The 15,005-nt window shown below is 45.1% G+C and overlaps 2 protein-coding genes across 3 annotated transcripts; both read right to left on the bottom strand.

The window, feature by feature from the left end:
* Positions 1-310: 310 nt before the first annotated feature.
* LOC125544469 lies at positions 311-5,353 on the bottom strand. Of its 2 annotated transcripts, none has more exons than XM_048708176.1 (5): positions 5,090-5,353; positions 4,641-4,707; positions 4,182-4,562; positions 3,430-3,767; positions 311-756 (listed from the first exon to the last, which is right to left on the bottom strand). In XM_048708176.1, the coding sequence occupies exons 1-5, from the start codon at positions 5,210-5,212 to the stop codon at positions 541-543; spliced, it is 1,125 nt and encodes a 374-aa protein (XP_048564133.1). In that variant the 5' UTR covers positions 5,213-5,353; the 3' UTR covers positions 311-540. The 2 variants fall into 2 exon arrangements, with proteins under 2 accessions (XP_048564133.1, XP_048564134.1); XM_048708177.1 differs by having other exon boundaries at positions 5,003-5,345.
* Positions 5,354-8,516: 3,163 nt separating this feature from the next.
* Positions 8,517-10,660, bottom strand: LOC125548526 (high-affinity nitrate transporter 2.3). Its single transcript, XM_048712107.1, has one exon. The coding sequence runs from the start codon at positions 10,335-10,337 to the stop codon at positions 8,793-8,795; it is 1,545 nt and encodes a 514-aa protein (XP_048568064.1). The 5' UTR covers positions 10,338-10,660; the 3' UTR covers positions 8,517-8,792.
* Positions 10,661-15,005: the final 4,345 nt, after the last annotated feature.

Below are 15,005 nucleotides of genomic sequence, written 5' to 3'. Positions count from 1 at the left end.
GCAATTTCTAGCAAATCAAGGATTTGTTGTAAAAGTCGTGCTCACTTGAAGAAATTGTCATGCTCTGCACAATATAATTGCCATGAAAAACATTCGTTTTGCCATGCTCTCCCAGCAAACGTTCGCTGACATTACCCATAAACAAACATATTCATTTTGTACTTCACAGTGTAAACACTCCAATTGGAGTGGTGACTGTTGAGAATTGTATAAAACTAAAATCTACGGATAACTTCAGACAAAATTAGTTGATCTTGTGATACCCACTTACCCAGTATTCGGTCCACAAGAAAAGCACATACACACCCCATGCATCGAACATCCTAAAGAGCCAACAGATCAGCTCTTTTTTTTTTTCAGTTTATTCAATTCCAGACCGACAAATCAGACAATTTCTCTGCAGTTCATCAGCTGAAGCAGTTTAACCCCTAAACTAAAGATAACCTCTGCAGATGTATAAACTGGCTCCAGGTAGATCAATTTACAGTGAGGAGGCTATATTCATTGACTACTTTAATTGCTGTGCTATGAGCCTATGAGTCAAGGATCTGGAATGTCTGAAGAGGGAAGAAACCTCATCAGAAAGCTCGAGAGTGACCATACACAGATAACGCCAAGAATTTGAAGAACAGTCAGTAGTGCCCCTAAGGAGTTCATGATAGACAAAGTTTGATTTGTTGCCTCAGTTCCTCTAACAGAAAAGGTGAGTGCTGTCACCAGTTGAGCTGCCCTGTTCAGTTGGTGAAGCCTGTAGACCTGGAAGGAAGGGGAAATGAGACATGCTAAGAACTACCAAAATATTTCACTCAAGAAGAACGTCAGCTAAGATGTAGTCACATGATTTGCTGGAATGAACATGAGCAAAGTAAATGGCACAACAGCAGTAGTCATAGTCAGGAAAGTAGGCAGCTATAGTGTATGGTGTAAGTAGGCAATCCTTTAATAACAGGCACAGACAGCCAGGCATTACTAAGCTATACTATACTTACCAATGAAATGAAACAAACAGTTATCACATGAGGGAACAGGTTGCTAACAGCCTAGAACCAAATACTGACGTGTGCCTAGTGATCACTACAAGGAAACTAGGCTGTGTATTATCAATGATGTGTTTTTTTAGCTTGTATTACAAATGATGTGTTGTGTGACGTGTGCCTAAAATCCTCAACCAGATCAAAATTAAACATGAACCATGTAATATATTGGGTTGTCAGCATATTGTTTACGGAAATATCAGGACATTTGCCTCATTGATACAAAGTTATCATTTCTGAAGGATGGAAAGTTAGACCCCCCCCCCTTCTGAACTTCAATGTTCCCAAACTCAGTTGCTACTTTATTATTTGCATGCTATGCACAAGGCAGCCAGCCCTTGCATCCAAGAATATCCAACCACATATGGATAAGGATCATACTGTTAGGAAAGTAATGATTAATTGATTGCTACTCCCTCTGTCCCATAATATAAGAGCGTTTTTTACACTAGTGTAGTGTCAAAAACGCTCTTATATTGAGAGAAGTGCATATTTCAACCCTGAACTCTTGCCCTAGTCTAATTTACAACCCTGAACTTTAATACCGTCTAAATTACAACCCCCAAGTCTCAAAACCGGTCAGGATTCAACCCTCCCCTCCCTGTTGACCGGTTTTGACCTGGGGTGACCAGTTTTGACTAGTCAACGGGTCCAATCAGCATGCCATGTCAGATTTTTTTTTCAAAATTTCAAGAAAAAGTAAATAAAAATCTATAAGATCAGGGAAAAAATATAAAAAGGCAAAATTCCGAAAAAATTGTTCGCGAAAAAGCTAGGGAAAATAAAAAATGATTTTTTTCTGGAATTTGAGTTTTTGGGTTTTTTCTGGAAATTCGTTTTTTTTATTTTCCGTGTTTTTCGGAAATTGAATTTCTTATTTCTTTTCCTGGATTTTCTTCGATTTTACAGGTTGTTTCCTTGGAAATTTTGCATTTTTTGCTGATGTGGCATGCTGACTGGACCTGTTGACTGGTCAAAACCGGTCAACAGAGAGGGGAGGGTTGAATCTTGGCCAGTTTTGAGAGTTCAGGGTTGTAATTTAGATGGTATTGAAGTTCGGGGTTGTAAATTAGACTAGGGCAAAAGTTGAGGGTTGAAATATGCACTTCTCTCTCTTATATTATGGGACAGAGGGAGTATTTGTTAGGGATTTCATCTCTTTCATCTTAAATATTGCTTGGGAGGAGGTCCGCATATAGGAAAGACTACCATCATGTCCATTGTAACCAAGCAATCAATAAACCTTATACAGTCCCTTTTATATCTCCTGTTTCCCCCTCTCCTTCGTATATCACAAGTTCTTTTCGTATATACCCTCCTTGTACCTTTTGTGATTAACAGATTATACGGTCATGCCTTTCATATGGTTATCAGTTAAAGAAAAACAATCAATAAGCCAGATTGTTTTCATATTTGTCAGAATTGTTAGTCAAGTTGTCCCATAAAATCTAGTATCAGAGCTTCATTTCTCATGTTTGTGCAAGCTTTCCCAACATCTCCACAACATGGGGCTACAAAGGGTTGCAGACATGGCGCCACTTCAGCTCGAGGATGAGCTGCCAGTCGAGGACCAGCGATGATATGTGCACGCTATGCACAAAGCAGTTGGCCCGCATCGAAGTGAATAAGGATACCCAACCACAAGTGGATACGAATCATATTGATAGGAAAGCAGGGGTAAATTGCTACTCCCTCTGTTGACAAATAAAGATGTTCTAACTTTTTGTCGAATTGGATGTACTCCCTCCGTTCCATAATGTAGTGCGTATATATGTTTTGAAAAGTCAAACCTCACAAACTTTGACCAAGTTTGTGGAGAAAAATATTTACATCTAGAATGTCAAACATATATCATTAGATTCATCATAAGATGTAGTTTCATGTTTTATATATTTGGTATTGTACATATAAATAGTTTTCTCTAAACTTGATTGAAATTTGCAAAGTTTGACTTTTCAAAAAATCTATATGCACTATATTATGGAACAGAGGGAGTATATAGACATGTTTTAGTGTGTTTGTTCACTCATTTCAGTCTGCATGTAGTCCATATTGAAATATCCAAAACATCTTATATTTGTGAACGGAGAGAGTATTTGTTAAGGATTAAAGATTATTTTCCATATTGCTGGGGAGTAGTTCCACGACCTATAAATGGGCCTACCATGTATGTATAACAACAACTTAGATTCTGCAAATGGCTCCACATTATAATTAAGCAATTGCAAAATACAAACTGGACTGATAAACAAAAAACTCCGAAACATGAGTTCACCACGAATGACTACCATCTTAACAATGACATAAAGATTTCCACCCGATCACACTTGATTATAACCCAAAAGGGTAACTTCAGGATCCAAATAACACCAGGATAAAGTAAGAACCACATTACCTTAAAGATAATAGGGATAACTGGCCAAGAAGGTGATTTCCGATGCCGTGCATACTGCTCGAATACGAATTGTACAACAAGACCTACCAGATAAGGTGCAAGAGTAGCTGAAGCTGCTGGACCAGTCCAGGGCCAAACCATGCCCATTGTCAGAAGCGGTATTATCAGGCTTAGAACCATCGTTGTTACTGAAGAAATTCGGAAAAACCTAGCTTTTGACCAGATGTAGCTCTTAGGTGCTACCTGCTGCAAAGGTCTCCAGACTTTATCAATTAACAGGACAAAAATCCCGACTCCTCCGTAAAACAGAGCCTCAGTGAAGAATAGTATAAGGAAATCTGCATAGAACAATAAAACTCTATCAGTAATGCAGCTATGGCTAGTTTTCATCCCAATGAGGAATGGTACATGTAGTGTCTTTGGAGTAGATGTGTAAATATATTCCAAGAACGAATTATGTGCATCAGTGTTCATTTAAGGGTTAGAAAATTGTTACAATGTGTTCGGGGGATGATCAGATGTAAAGCAATGAAATTACCTATTTTCAATCACCAATTACTTACATGCCTTTTAATGGAATAAATGCTACTAACAGGAACAGATATATGATTGTGTTAAATGGTAACCAACATAACTGATTTCCCTCAGCTAATAAAAGGTGGGACTGGGAGGTAAAGGAATGAGATAAAAGACACTATCAGAGTTGTTGAGGATGAAACGAACAAATTTCTGAATTATCACAGAAAGGATACCTGTCAACAGGGAATCCTCAAACACGGCTGAGAGTACTCTGCGCAGGTAAAGCGATGGAAGAACCAAGAATGCCACAAGAATAGTTGGACCAACAAACCATACTAATCTAGATGCTTCCTTGCCAGGATGTGGCACACCCTCCACACTTAACGTTTGAGAGCTGCCGCCATGAAATGAGATGAATCCCGGTTTTCCAGCACTCCTCTCAGTAAAATCGGAGCCCAAAGATGCAGAGGAATCTGCAGTATTACTATTGGTATCTTCTAAGACCGGTGTGTCCGAGGTAAGCGAAGCAATTGGCTCCTGTTTGTCGCTAGCAGTGCAGGAAACAATTCGCTTACTATGTCCATCATGGTTGCTGGAGCTCCTTAGAACTTGTTCTGTTAACACGTGGTAAAATCAACGTAAAGGGCTATGTGTATTCAATAAAGATCTTTTCAGAAAGTAAGGGAAATTACCTTTTGGAGTGCCCAAGTACTGCATCCTACTTCCATTTACCCTCTGAACTGCAAATGATCCTGCAAGCTGAGAGATAACCCCGTGTCATTACGCTGGTACTGCTAAACCAGACAATTCACTGCAATTTTCATGTTCATAGCATCCAGGATCGCAGAAGTATATGGAGCATAGAGTAGGTACATGTAAGTATGTAACAGTGAAAATTTAAGAGGTACCCGTATTTCAGTAAAAAAGTCTAGCAAAAAATGACTGAAACTCATTGGCACGTTGACATCGCACCCAATAGAGGGAATAAAATCATCCTTTTCGAATTATCCATACGGGCGATTAAGACTTCCACCAGCAACTAATTAAAACTCACCTAATCGCTAACCAAGCACGAAAGAGGAGGTCATACAGGTAGAGGAAAAATGCTCTAGGCGTTTGAGCACGAGGAGGAGGGGATTGCCTTGGGATAGGAGCAGGCTACGGAGCTGAGGCGGCAGCGAGGAGGGGCGGAGATGGCCGGCGCGGACAGGGAGGCGGCCCTGGGGCGGAGCCGGAGGACGGTGGGGCCTGCCACGGCGGCCATGGTCCGTTGCGCTATCTGGCAGCAGCAAGGGGAAGAGGACGGTGGGACGGACGGACGGGCGCCCCGGCCGCTTGGCCCGGTGAGGTTTGTTTGGTGTGGTGGTGGTCGTCAGACTGCCGCACGAGAACTGTGGCGTCGGGGCCCAGATGTCACTTTTTTTTCTTTTTTCTGAGAAGAATGTAGTAGTTTTTTTTTTTGTAAAGAACAGGCATGTGTACGGACGGGCCTAGTATGTACAACTGGGCTGCAATTTCACGGGGAAAACACGGCCGGCCAGCCCATTGTATTTCCATGAGCGGTGTTATTGACGATCAATAAAATAGAGCGTATTTTGGCCTAAAAGCACGATGTAAAAGGGAGTGTTGATGGGGCGATTTCAGTGGAGCAAAGGAAGAGCTTTCAGTGGGGCGGCCGGCGGCAATTTTTCACTAAAAAAATGAGCTTTCTTGGGGGCCTTCGTTCTGGTTATTGACACTTGACAGAGTCATGGATCGCTGGTCTGTTGAAGCAATTGCATATAGGAAAGCTTTATGCCTCGCTCACGGTCAAGGATTAAGCTCGCAGTCTATTGCTTCTTGCTATTCTGGTGTTATTTGTAGCATCCAGGACTGGGCGTTTGGGGTAAATGCGATGATCATTAGAGAAGTTATATAGATGCAGAATGCCATGGAAGGTATTCCCTCCGTCCGAAATTACTTGTCGCTCAAAAGGATGTATTCAACACTAAAATACGTTTAGATACATCCATTTCAGCGACAACTAATTCCATACGAAGATAGTATAATTTTTAAGCATGACGGTAGATGATGCAATGGAGATGCCCATAATAATGCTAGCAATTCATTGCAACTTGTTTCAAGTTGTCATGTTTGGCTTTTGCAGCCTTCGGGTTATGTACAAATGATTACCAATGGTTAATAAAGTATTTTTGCTAAAAAAGGCATTACTCGTTATTGAAAAAAAACACTTGCATTTTAAATTCATTAGTTAAAAATAGTTTGTTTTCTCACTTTGTTTTTCAAATTTTGGCTGAGTATATTATTTTAATGAATTTTTAAAAAAATAGAAAATTGAAAAAATGTACATGAATCTAAAAACATCTTAAATTACAAAATGTTTGTGATTTTGGAAAAAGTTCACGAATTTTTAAAATGTTCGTGTTGTTTACTACTTTCAAAATATGTTCATGAATTTGAAAAAAAAGTTTGTAAATTCAAAAAGCATTCACGGTTTTCAAAGAGAAATCATGAATTTTATAAATGTTTGTGAATTTGGAAAGGAAAAAGAGAAAAATAATAGGAAAAAAATAAAAAAGCAGTGAAAAGAAGGAAAAGAAAAAAGACCTTCTGAAACCTTCCCAAAACCGGGTGGAAGCTTCGAGAAGCTTCCTAAAACTAGTCGAGACCTTGTTCGCGTCCTTTGCTAATTGGCCGACCAAACACTACCGTTTAGTGAGCATTTGTTTGGTGATATGTATTACTATACATATCATTGGATGCATGCCGTAGGAGAATCAAGTGCAAGTCCATCATAGAAGATCACAATAGTCGTGCAAGTCCTTGCTTTATGGATGTTCGTCCAATGCCATCGATGACTATGTTCGCATTGACGAAGACCTCATCCTCGAGTGTGTGAGACGATTCAACAAAGCTGCGATCAAGATCTATGGAATGGAGTACTAGGGCGCTCCCACTAATGAAAATACCGAGATGCCTATGGTAGAAAGTGAATAAAAAGGTCATCCAATGATGTTTGGATCCATTGACTTCATACATTGGACATGAAATAATTGTCCGGTAGCATGGCAATATGAGTACAAAGGCATTGTCATGATTGAAACATCATTCTTGACGCAGTAGCATCACATGATCTGTGAATTTGGCACTCATACTTTGGGATGCCTGACTCTCACAATGACCTCAAATGTTCTCGAGTGATTTACTCTTTTTGCAAGGCTTGTTACCGGTGGCTCTCCACCTTGTAATTATGCTGTCAATTGCCATGAGTACAACATTGGATAGTACCTTCTCGGTGGTATCTATCCTTCACGGGGCATATTTATGAAGACAATCCAACATCCTTGACACAACAAGAGATCTCATTTTGCAGTGTGCCGAGAATCTGCTAGAAAGAATGTTGAGATAGCTTTTGGTGTGCTTCAAAAATGCTTTGTGATTATCCATGCACCAGCTAAGTATTGGAAGCCTCGGACCTTGGCAGATCATGACAACATGTGTTATCTTGCACGACATGATCACTGAGGATGAGAGAGGACCCAAAGGACTTGCAATTTCACTATAATGGTGTCATGGTGGTGCTGGAACGTCACCCAAACATGATCCAAGCATTCCTCCAAGCACACTAAAGGATCGACAACCAAGAAACTAATAACCAACTTCAATAAGATCTTGTTGGGCATCGCTGGCAACTTCATAATACTTGATCCTTATGCTTTTATCATATTTATAGTCAATTGGATTGTATGTCATGTTTGAGATGGAATGATTAAATTTGATATGTATTTGAATCGTGTGTACTTCAATTCTCAAGTTTGGAATTAATATCTTACAAAAATATATGTTTAAAGGATTTTTGTATGCAAATATTTCCATGAGTTGACAAAAAATCATTTTGGGAAATAAGTTTTGGGTATCGTTAGATAAAAAGGTTTAATTTTTGGTAATATTACCCGGCTGGGAGAGGAGGGGGGGGGGGCAAGCGAACGTCATTTGATGACAGTTTAGTTGTGAGCAAAGATCAAACGACGACAATTTTTAAATGAAAGCTGCCTTCTTGAGAAGAAAATGGCACCCCTCGCCATTTCCTGCCACGAAGTCGTTCGTATATGCCACCCTCTCCGGCGAACATCAGCTGGGAGGGGGGGGGGGAGGGTCGCAAGCGAACGTCATTTGATGACAGTTTAGTTGTGAGGAAAGATCAAACGATGACAATTTTTAAACGAAAACTGGCTTTTCAGGAAGAAAATGCCACGCCTCGCCACTTCCTGCCATGAAGTCGTTCGCATATGCCACCCTCCCTGGCGAACGTCAGCCAGATAAGAGGGTCCTTAACTAAATAGAAAATTAAAGAACGGAGGATAAAAGGAATTATGAGGAATCGACTGAGATGCTCTAATAAGCTTAAGTCCGTAACTTTTGCGTAGCATTGCTATCAAGTAAGATAGATCTCTGTTGTAGACGTGACACGAGAACCTGGATCCCTGCTGGATGCTGTGTGAACTGTGAACATGGTGCCTGCTGACTGCCGTAGAAAGAAGAGGACAGTGACGCTGCCGTTTGACTCCAACAACATCGATATTTCACGTCTCTCACAAAAATTGAAAAAAAAACTGTATTTCACAAGGGACCATAAAACAGCAACATGCGGATTATCACAAATAGGCGAGCAAACCAAACCCCAAATGTACGTACTAGAAGCAGCACAAAGCCGGCGTGCGTGCGTGCGTTCGTAGCACGTACGTACGTGCACGGAACACGCCCAAAACACACGGGCGGCCGTGCGACGCGATCGTATCACCCGTTGTACACGTGGAGCACGTAGTACGTGCACCGTTGAGACTTCACACGTCTGCCGGCGACCCGTCGACGGGGACGGTGTGCCTTGACTGGCTGCCCGACGCCGCCCTCCGCCCGCCCTCACGCACGCTGTTCTCCGCGAAACGCTCGGTCGCGGCGCTGTACCCCTTGGCCCGCTCCTCCTCGGTCCACTCCTGGCTGTAGTACTCCTCCGCCGTCGCCCCCTTCCGCGGCCCGGCGAACATGCCGCCCCACTGCGGGAAGTAGATGAGCGTGATGGGCAGCGTGCACGCCAGGATCATCAGCCCCATGTACATGATCCCCGTCTCCGTCTTGTACTTGGTGCCGCGGAAGAAGATGACCTGCGTCAGCACGGCCCCCACGTTGCCGCCCCCGCCGGTCATCCCGGAGATGAGCCCCAGCGACCGCCGCGACACGAACGGCACGATGCCGAACGTGAGCCCGCACGCGGCCTGCACGAAGAAGGAGAAGAGTATCATGACGGCCACCGACGCGCCGAACGAGTAGTCGACGACGCCGAGCACCACGCAGAGGACGCCGCCGATGGTCTGCACGACCCACAGCCCCCACAGCCTGCCGCGCATGCCGAACCGGTCGGACAGCCAGTCGGACATGAGCCCGCCGCCGGGGCGGGAGATGATGTTGGCCATCCCGAAGCTGGCGGCGATGAGCCCGGCCGTGTGGAGGTTCACGTCGAAGCGGTCGTAGAAGTACTGCGCCACGATGTTGTCGACGGCGAGCTCGACGCCGAAGCAGTAGCCGTAGGTGAGCGCCAGGATCCAGGCGCGGTAGTTGGTGACCGCGTGGCGCAGCACGTTGCCGAAGCTGTCCTTGTGCATCTCCCCGCTCTTGTGCAGCTTACGGTAGTTGCCGTCCGGCATGTCCTGCCCGAACGCCAGCACGGCGATGGCCGAGAACGTCTGCATGATGCCCGGGATGAAGAAGGCGATGCGCCACGCGACGAAGTCCGTGCTGCCGATCTTGCGGACGATCTCGTACACGAGCGGCATGATGAACTGCACGGCGCCCCCGCCGAGGTTGCCCCAGCCTCCCGCGACGCCGTTGGCCAGCCCCACCTTGGGCGACGAGAACATGGAGCTCATCCAGAACTGCGTGGACACGAAGGAGGCGAGCGAGAAGCCCGTGAAGAAGCGCACGAGCAGGAAGGACGACGCGGAGTCGATGATGGCCGAGCAGTACACCGCGGGGGTGGTGAGCAGTATGATGGCCGCGGACGCCAGGCGGGGCCCGACCAGGTCGCAGGCCGTGCCCATGGCGAGACGCGCGAACACGGCGCCGGACACGGACGCGATCCCGGCGTTGCCGATGTCCTTGCCCGTGAGGCCAAGGTTGTCCCGGATGAGCGGCAGGAGCGGCGGCGCCGCGAAGGTGGAGACGAAGCAGCAGAAGAAGGAGAACCACGAGAGGTGGAAGGCGCTCATGTGCGGCCTCGCGAACGAGAAGAGCCAGAACTCGGTGGCCTTGTTGTCCGAGTCCACCGGCATCCTGAACTTGCCCTTGGGCGCCGCCTGCACCCCCATCGCCGCCGGCTTCGACTCCCCCTCCATCTCACCAGCTAGCTAGCTACCTTGCTGCTGCTGCTACACCTGTGTAGTGTTAGCAACTTGGTGTGTAATGCAGATGCAGTACAGTCTCAGCGGCGCGGCGAGTATATATAGAGCAGCCGGAGCCGGAGCGGCGCTCGATCGGTGCGCGCGGCGTAGCGCAACGGTTGGGGACGGCGAGAGGGCAACGGGGGATGAATAAAGATTGCGGTGGTGATCGAACGGGGTCAGTGGAAGGCCGGCACCGCTGTGGATGGAGCGCTCCCTCGCGTCGCGGTTCTCCGAGGAAGATACGCGGGGTTTTGTTCGCGAGCTGGTAATCTGCTAGTAGTTTTTCTTCTTTTCTTTTTGAAACGGCGTACGTAATCTGGTAGTAGTAGTATTGCTGTCGCTGTAAGGGTAGAGGAGATCGTGTGAGCTCTGACTTTGGAGGCCAAAGTCGATGAGTTCCTCGGGTAGTGGAACTGCCTCAGCTCCCCCCTCCCCTGCTCCGCATCTGTGAAATACTGTAGTATCATTGGCGAATGGCGATGAATGCTTTCGGGATTTCGGCGTGCTCCCGGACAACGCAGCAGCTACTAACTCCGTACGGGAGTGCCGCCGCACGGGAAGCATGTACTGCTAGTTTGCTTTTGTTTCCTACCAGGACTGGCTAGCATACGCCATCCTCTGTCATGTTTTTTTCAAGATCATAGCCTGTTCTGCTATTTCAAGATTATTATGCTCTGATCTCCACCCGCAAAAAAAAAGAAGCTCTGATCTGGGCCTTTTCTCCATTAGATGCGACTTGCAAGTTGCACCATCGTGCCGTAATTCTCCTTGAGTTTGTTAACCTTGGAGAATGAAAGAAACGCCACGGCTGTAATATAAGCCTGGAACCAAAATGTAAACTTCCGACTACTACTTGTTCCCTTGTTTTCTGATTGTCAAACAGTGGTTCTGCCGCTAGCCGCCGTTTTGCTACAAACAACTCGCGTCAGCGGATGAACAAATCAAGATATTAACCAAATCAACAATGCATTTGAAAAGATCATCAGTGACCTACCACAGCTAAGCTCACAGAAAAAACCATGGTGCGGCATCAAGGACCTATCACAACTAAGATTACAGCCAAACGACACCGGCATATTTATCGTTTCCAAAGACAGGCAAACAAAACGCTCCTATAGGAGTATTCGGCAGGACTATCGTTTCAGGGAAATAATATTCCTCCGACTGATTGGAGATCCTCCATTACTGGGTTGGGAACTGCGCCTATAGTTGCACCAACGGACAAACAGCTAGGAAACATTCAGGTTTTGGATTTACACATAGAACTTAGTCCAGGTACGTAGGTGCAATGTGACAAATATGACGGAGACAATAAAACAAAATAACGCGGCACTCGTACATATCCAATTGCACGGTTTGATGTCTATGTTGTCTATGATAGTGTGACGTCACCCGTTTGAGACGCTTATACATATTTTAGACCGTTGCTTAAAGCATCTCTAATAGCTGCCCTATTTTAGGGCATACAAAATTGCTCGGGATAAAATTTAGGACACAGAAAAGTGTATTTTAGGGCATGAGAAATTGAGGGTCTCCAACAATTTCCCTAAAATAGAACACCACTGCTCTATGCTTTTCTTCTTCACAATTGCTTCCACTGAAAAAATGCATTGCAATCTTTGGTACTATACAGAAATAGATCAACTGAGCATGAACAGATAACTCCATACAATTGTATCTATCTGCTGCAACATAAGCATGAACAAATAGTTTTATACCTGAACTAAACTCAACTTGAGCAGTACTATACTGAACTTAACATTGCTGAACTAACTGTGCATCTGTCTACCATTCTCAATGATGAGAAAAACAAGATGTTTATCTGCTGACAAAATCAACACTGAACCGCAAGAACGGCCTCCCACTAATCGGTTTGCCTATTCGTGAGTGGGGAGCAAAGGATTGGTGGGGTTGTGTGTGTGTCGTCGACGAGTTGTGGCGGAGGCTCGCGATGAGGAAGCTGGATGTTGACCAAAGGGAGCAAGACCCGGTCCTGGGCAATGACGACAAGATCCAGCAGAGCGTGATGAGTGCTTGTGCCCAGCCTGTCGCGCATCTGATGGCCTGGAAGTGCGCAGGGTTTAATTGTAGCCTTTTCGAAGTAAGATTATCGATCCCACGGGGAGCACAAGAATTAAGGGTTGCCTCTTGTAGTGAATTATGGATTCATGCCCATAGTTTCACATAGCGGAGATAGTGTGTGCCATTGCGTCCACAATAGCTTCCGCTATTGCTCAAATTAAATATCATTATTTTTTTAATAATCTAGAAATATAGACAATGATCTAGTGTTTTTAAAAATCTGCTATGCGGATATAGCGCCCGCTATCTGCATTCCATTATGCGGACCCCAATCCGCTACCAGCCCGCCATCCTCTATCTGAAACCATATTTGTGCCTGCAAGTAATAGTAGACACCAGACAAAGTGAGGGCAGAAATAAATAATTATTTTGATGTAGAGCAAGATGAAAGTAAATAACATAAAAGTAATAAGAAAACAACAACACGAATAACAACTGAAAATGACAGAGGAGTAAGGCGGTCTCAGAGAGTCTGGAATCCCCATTGGTATGTTCCTAAGGCAACCTACACAACCGCATAGTATGCTCTGAATACTCGAGCCTCTCTTGATGATTATGTTCGGCAGAGCGAGGTATAGAACACATTCTATCATAGGTAGACTTCGTGCCATGCACACCACTACCGTAGTCTCCCCCTGCAGGTTACGACTAAGGTAATTAAGGGTCATCCCGTGGGCGCAACCTCTCTAAGGGTTCTCCATAAATCCCCTATCAATTCCAAAAGCTAGGAGGAAAGGCTTTTAATGTTACCTCGAATTACCTTCACATCCTAACCTTTACCATGACAATTATACACTTTGTGGCCTTTCGACGGTAATGCTAAGTGAGGCCCCTTCACAACATTCACGAAGTTTATTAAACTAAGCATTCAACAGAGGATCTCATATCTAGTATAACGTTACAAATCATATACATACCAAAGTTTATCCGTATCCTTGAGAACTAGGGGTCTACTCACACATGAAGACAACAAACATCATGAGGGTGGTGGTGGTAAACATGAATGGATCACACACGTAACACACAAGATGATCCACTAGGGTTCCTAAAGTTACAATGAGATGGATGATGATGACGATGGTGACGATGTTGACGTCCCCTTGCACTTGATGGTGAAGACGACGATCTCCTCCTTGCCAATCCCTCCTCCGGATCGCTCCATAGATTAGGGTTTTGCCTTCTGGATGTGTCTCTGGTGTGCGTGTTCGTCCCATTCCCGACCCAACTTCACCGAGTGGAAATAGTGGACAACGTGGCGACGCTGGCACCTCATACGACCGCTCATACGAGCGGGCACACTTGTATGAAAGGTCGTCTGTGGCTCTGGAAGCGCCGCGGGAACACCCTTGGTCCCCTTGCTTCATTCTTTTATGGTAGTTGATTATCACATTAAGTAATGTGATTCCACCATCAATTCCAGGGATTCCTTCCATAAAACTTTATTTGCTCCAAAAGACGTTGCATGCGGAATACAGGCAAAAAGTAGTGCGCAGACGCGATAAAATTCCACGAAGCCAACCATGTAGACACAAAATAACTATACAAATCATCACATAAATTGGACTCATCAGCATCCACGCGCTTGTTGCCGATAGTGGAGTCATGCTCCCATCGCAGCTTCGGTTACGTAAGAGAGAAATCCGGTGAGATGCTCACGGGCGGTAGGAGAGGAGCTTGTCGCCTACGTCGGGGTTGAGGCGCTTCTTGTTGGCGGGCAGGGTGGCCTGGGTGCATTGCGTCACGACGCTGCTCGTTAGCCTTGGTGCGCGGTGATACGTCTCCAACGTATCTATAATTCATGAAGTATCCATGCTGATATATTATCATTCTTGGATGTTTTATAATCATTTTATAGCAATTTTATATCATTTTTTGGGGCTAACCTATTGACCCAGTGCCCAATGCCAGTTGCTGTTTTTTGCTTGTTTTTTACATTGTAGGAAATCAATATCGAACGGAGTCCAGACACCGCGAAACTTTTTGGAGATTTTTTATGGACCAGAACACCCAGGATGGGCCAGAGCAGCACATGGGGGTGCCTCAAGGGGGCCACAACCCACCAGGGCGCGCCTGGGGGCCCAGGCGCGCCCAGGTGGGTTGTTCCCACCTTGGTGGCCTCCCACACCCCCTCTTTACCCTATAAATTCACAAATATTCCGAAAACCCTCGGGGTTAACCTACATCAGAAGTTTTGCCGCCGCAAGGCTCTGTAGCCACCGAAAACCAATCTAGACCCTTTCCGGCACCCTGCCGGAGGGGGAAGTCATCTCCAGTGGCCATCTTCATCATCCTGGCGGCCACCACGATGAGGAGCGAGTAGTCCACCCTTGGGGCTGAGGGTTTGTACTAGTAGCTATGTGTTTAATCTCTCTCTCTCTCTCTCGTGTTCTTGAGATGTCACGATCTTGATGTATCGCGGGCTTTGTTAATATAGTCGGATCATATGGTGTTTTCCCCTCTCTATCTTGTTGTGATGAATTGAGTTTTTTCCTTTAAGATTTCATTGTAATCGGATTGAATACTTTTATGGATTTGAGA

The sequence above is a fragment of the Triticum urartu genome, chromosome 3 (genome assembly GCF_003073215.2).
Source record: "Triticum urartu cultivar G1812 chromosome 3, Tu2.1, whole genome shotgun sequence".
Taxonomy (NCBI): Eukaryota; Viridiplantae; Streptophyta; class Magnoliopsida; order Poales; family Poaceae; genus Triticum; species Triticum urartu.
The sequence above is the reverse complement of the archived record's forward strand: the minus strand, read 5'-3'. Positions and strand labels throughout refer to the sequence as shown.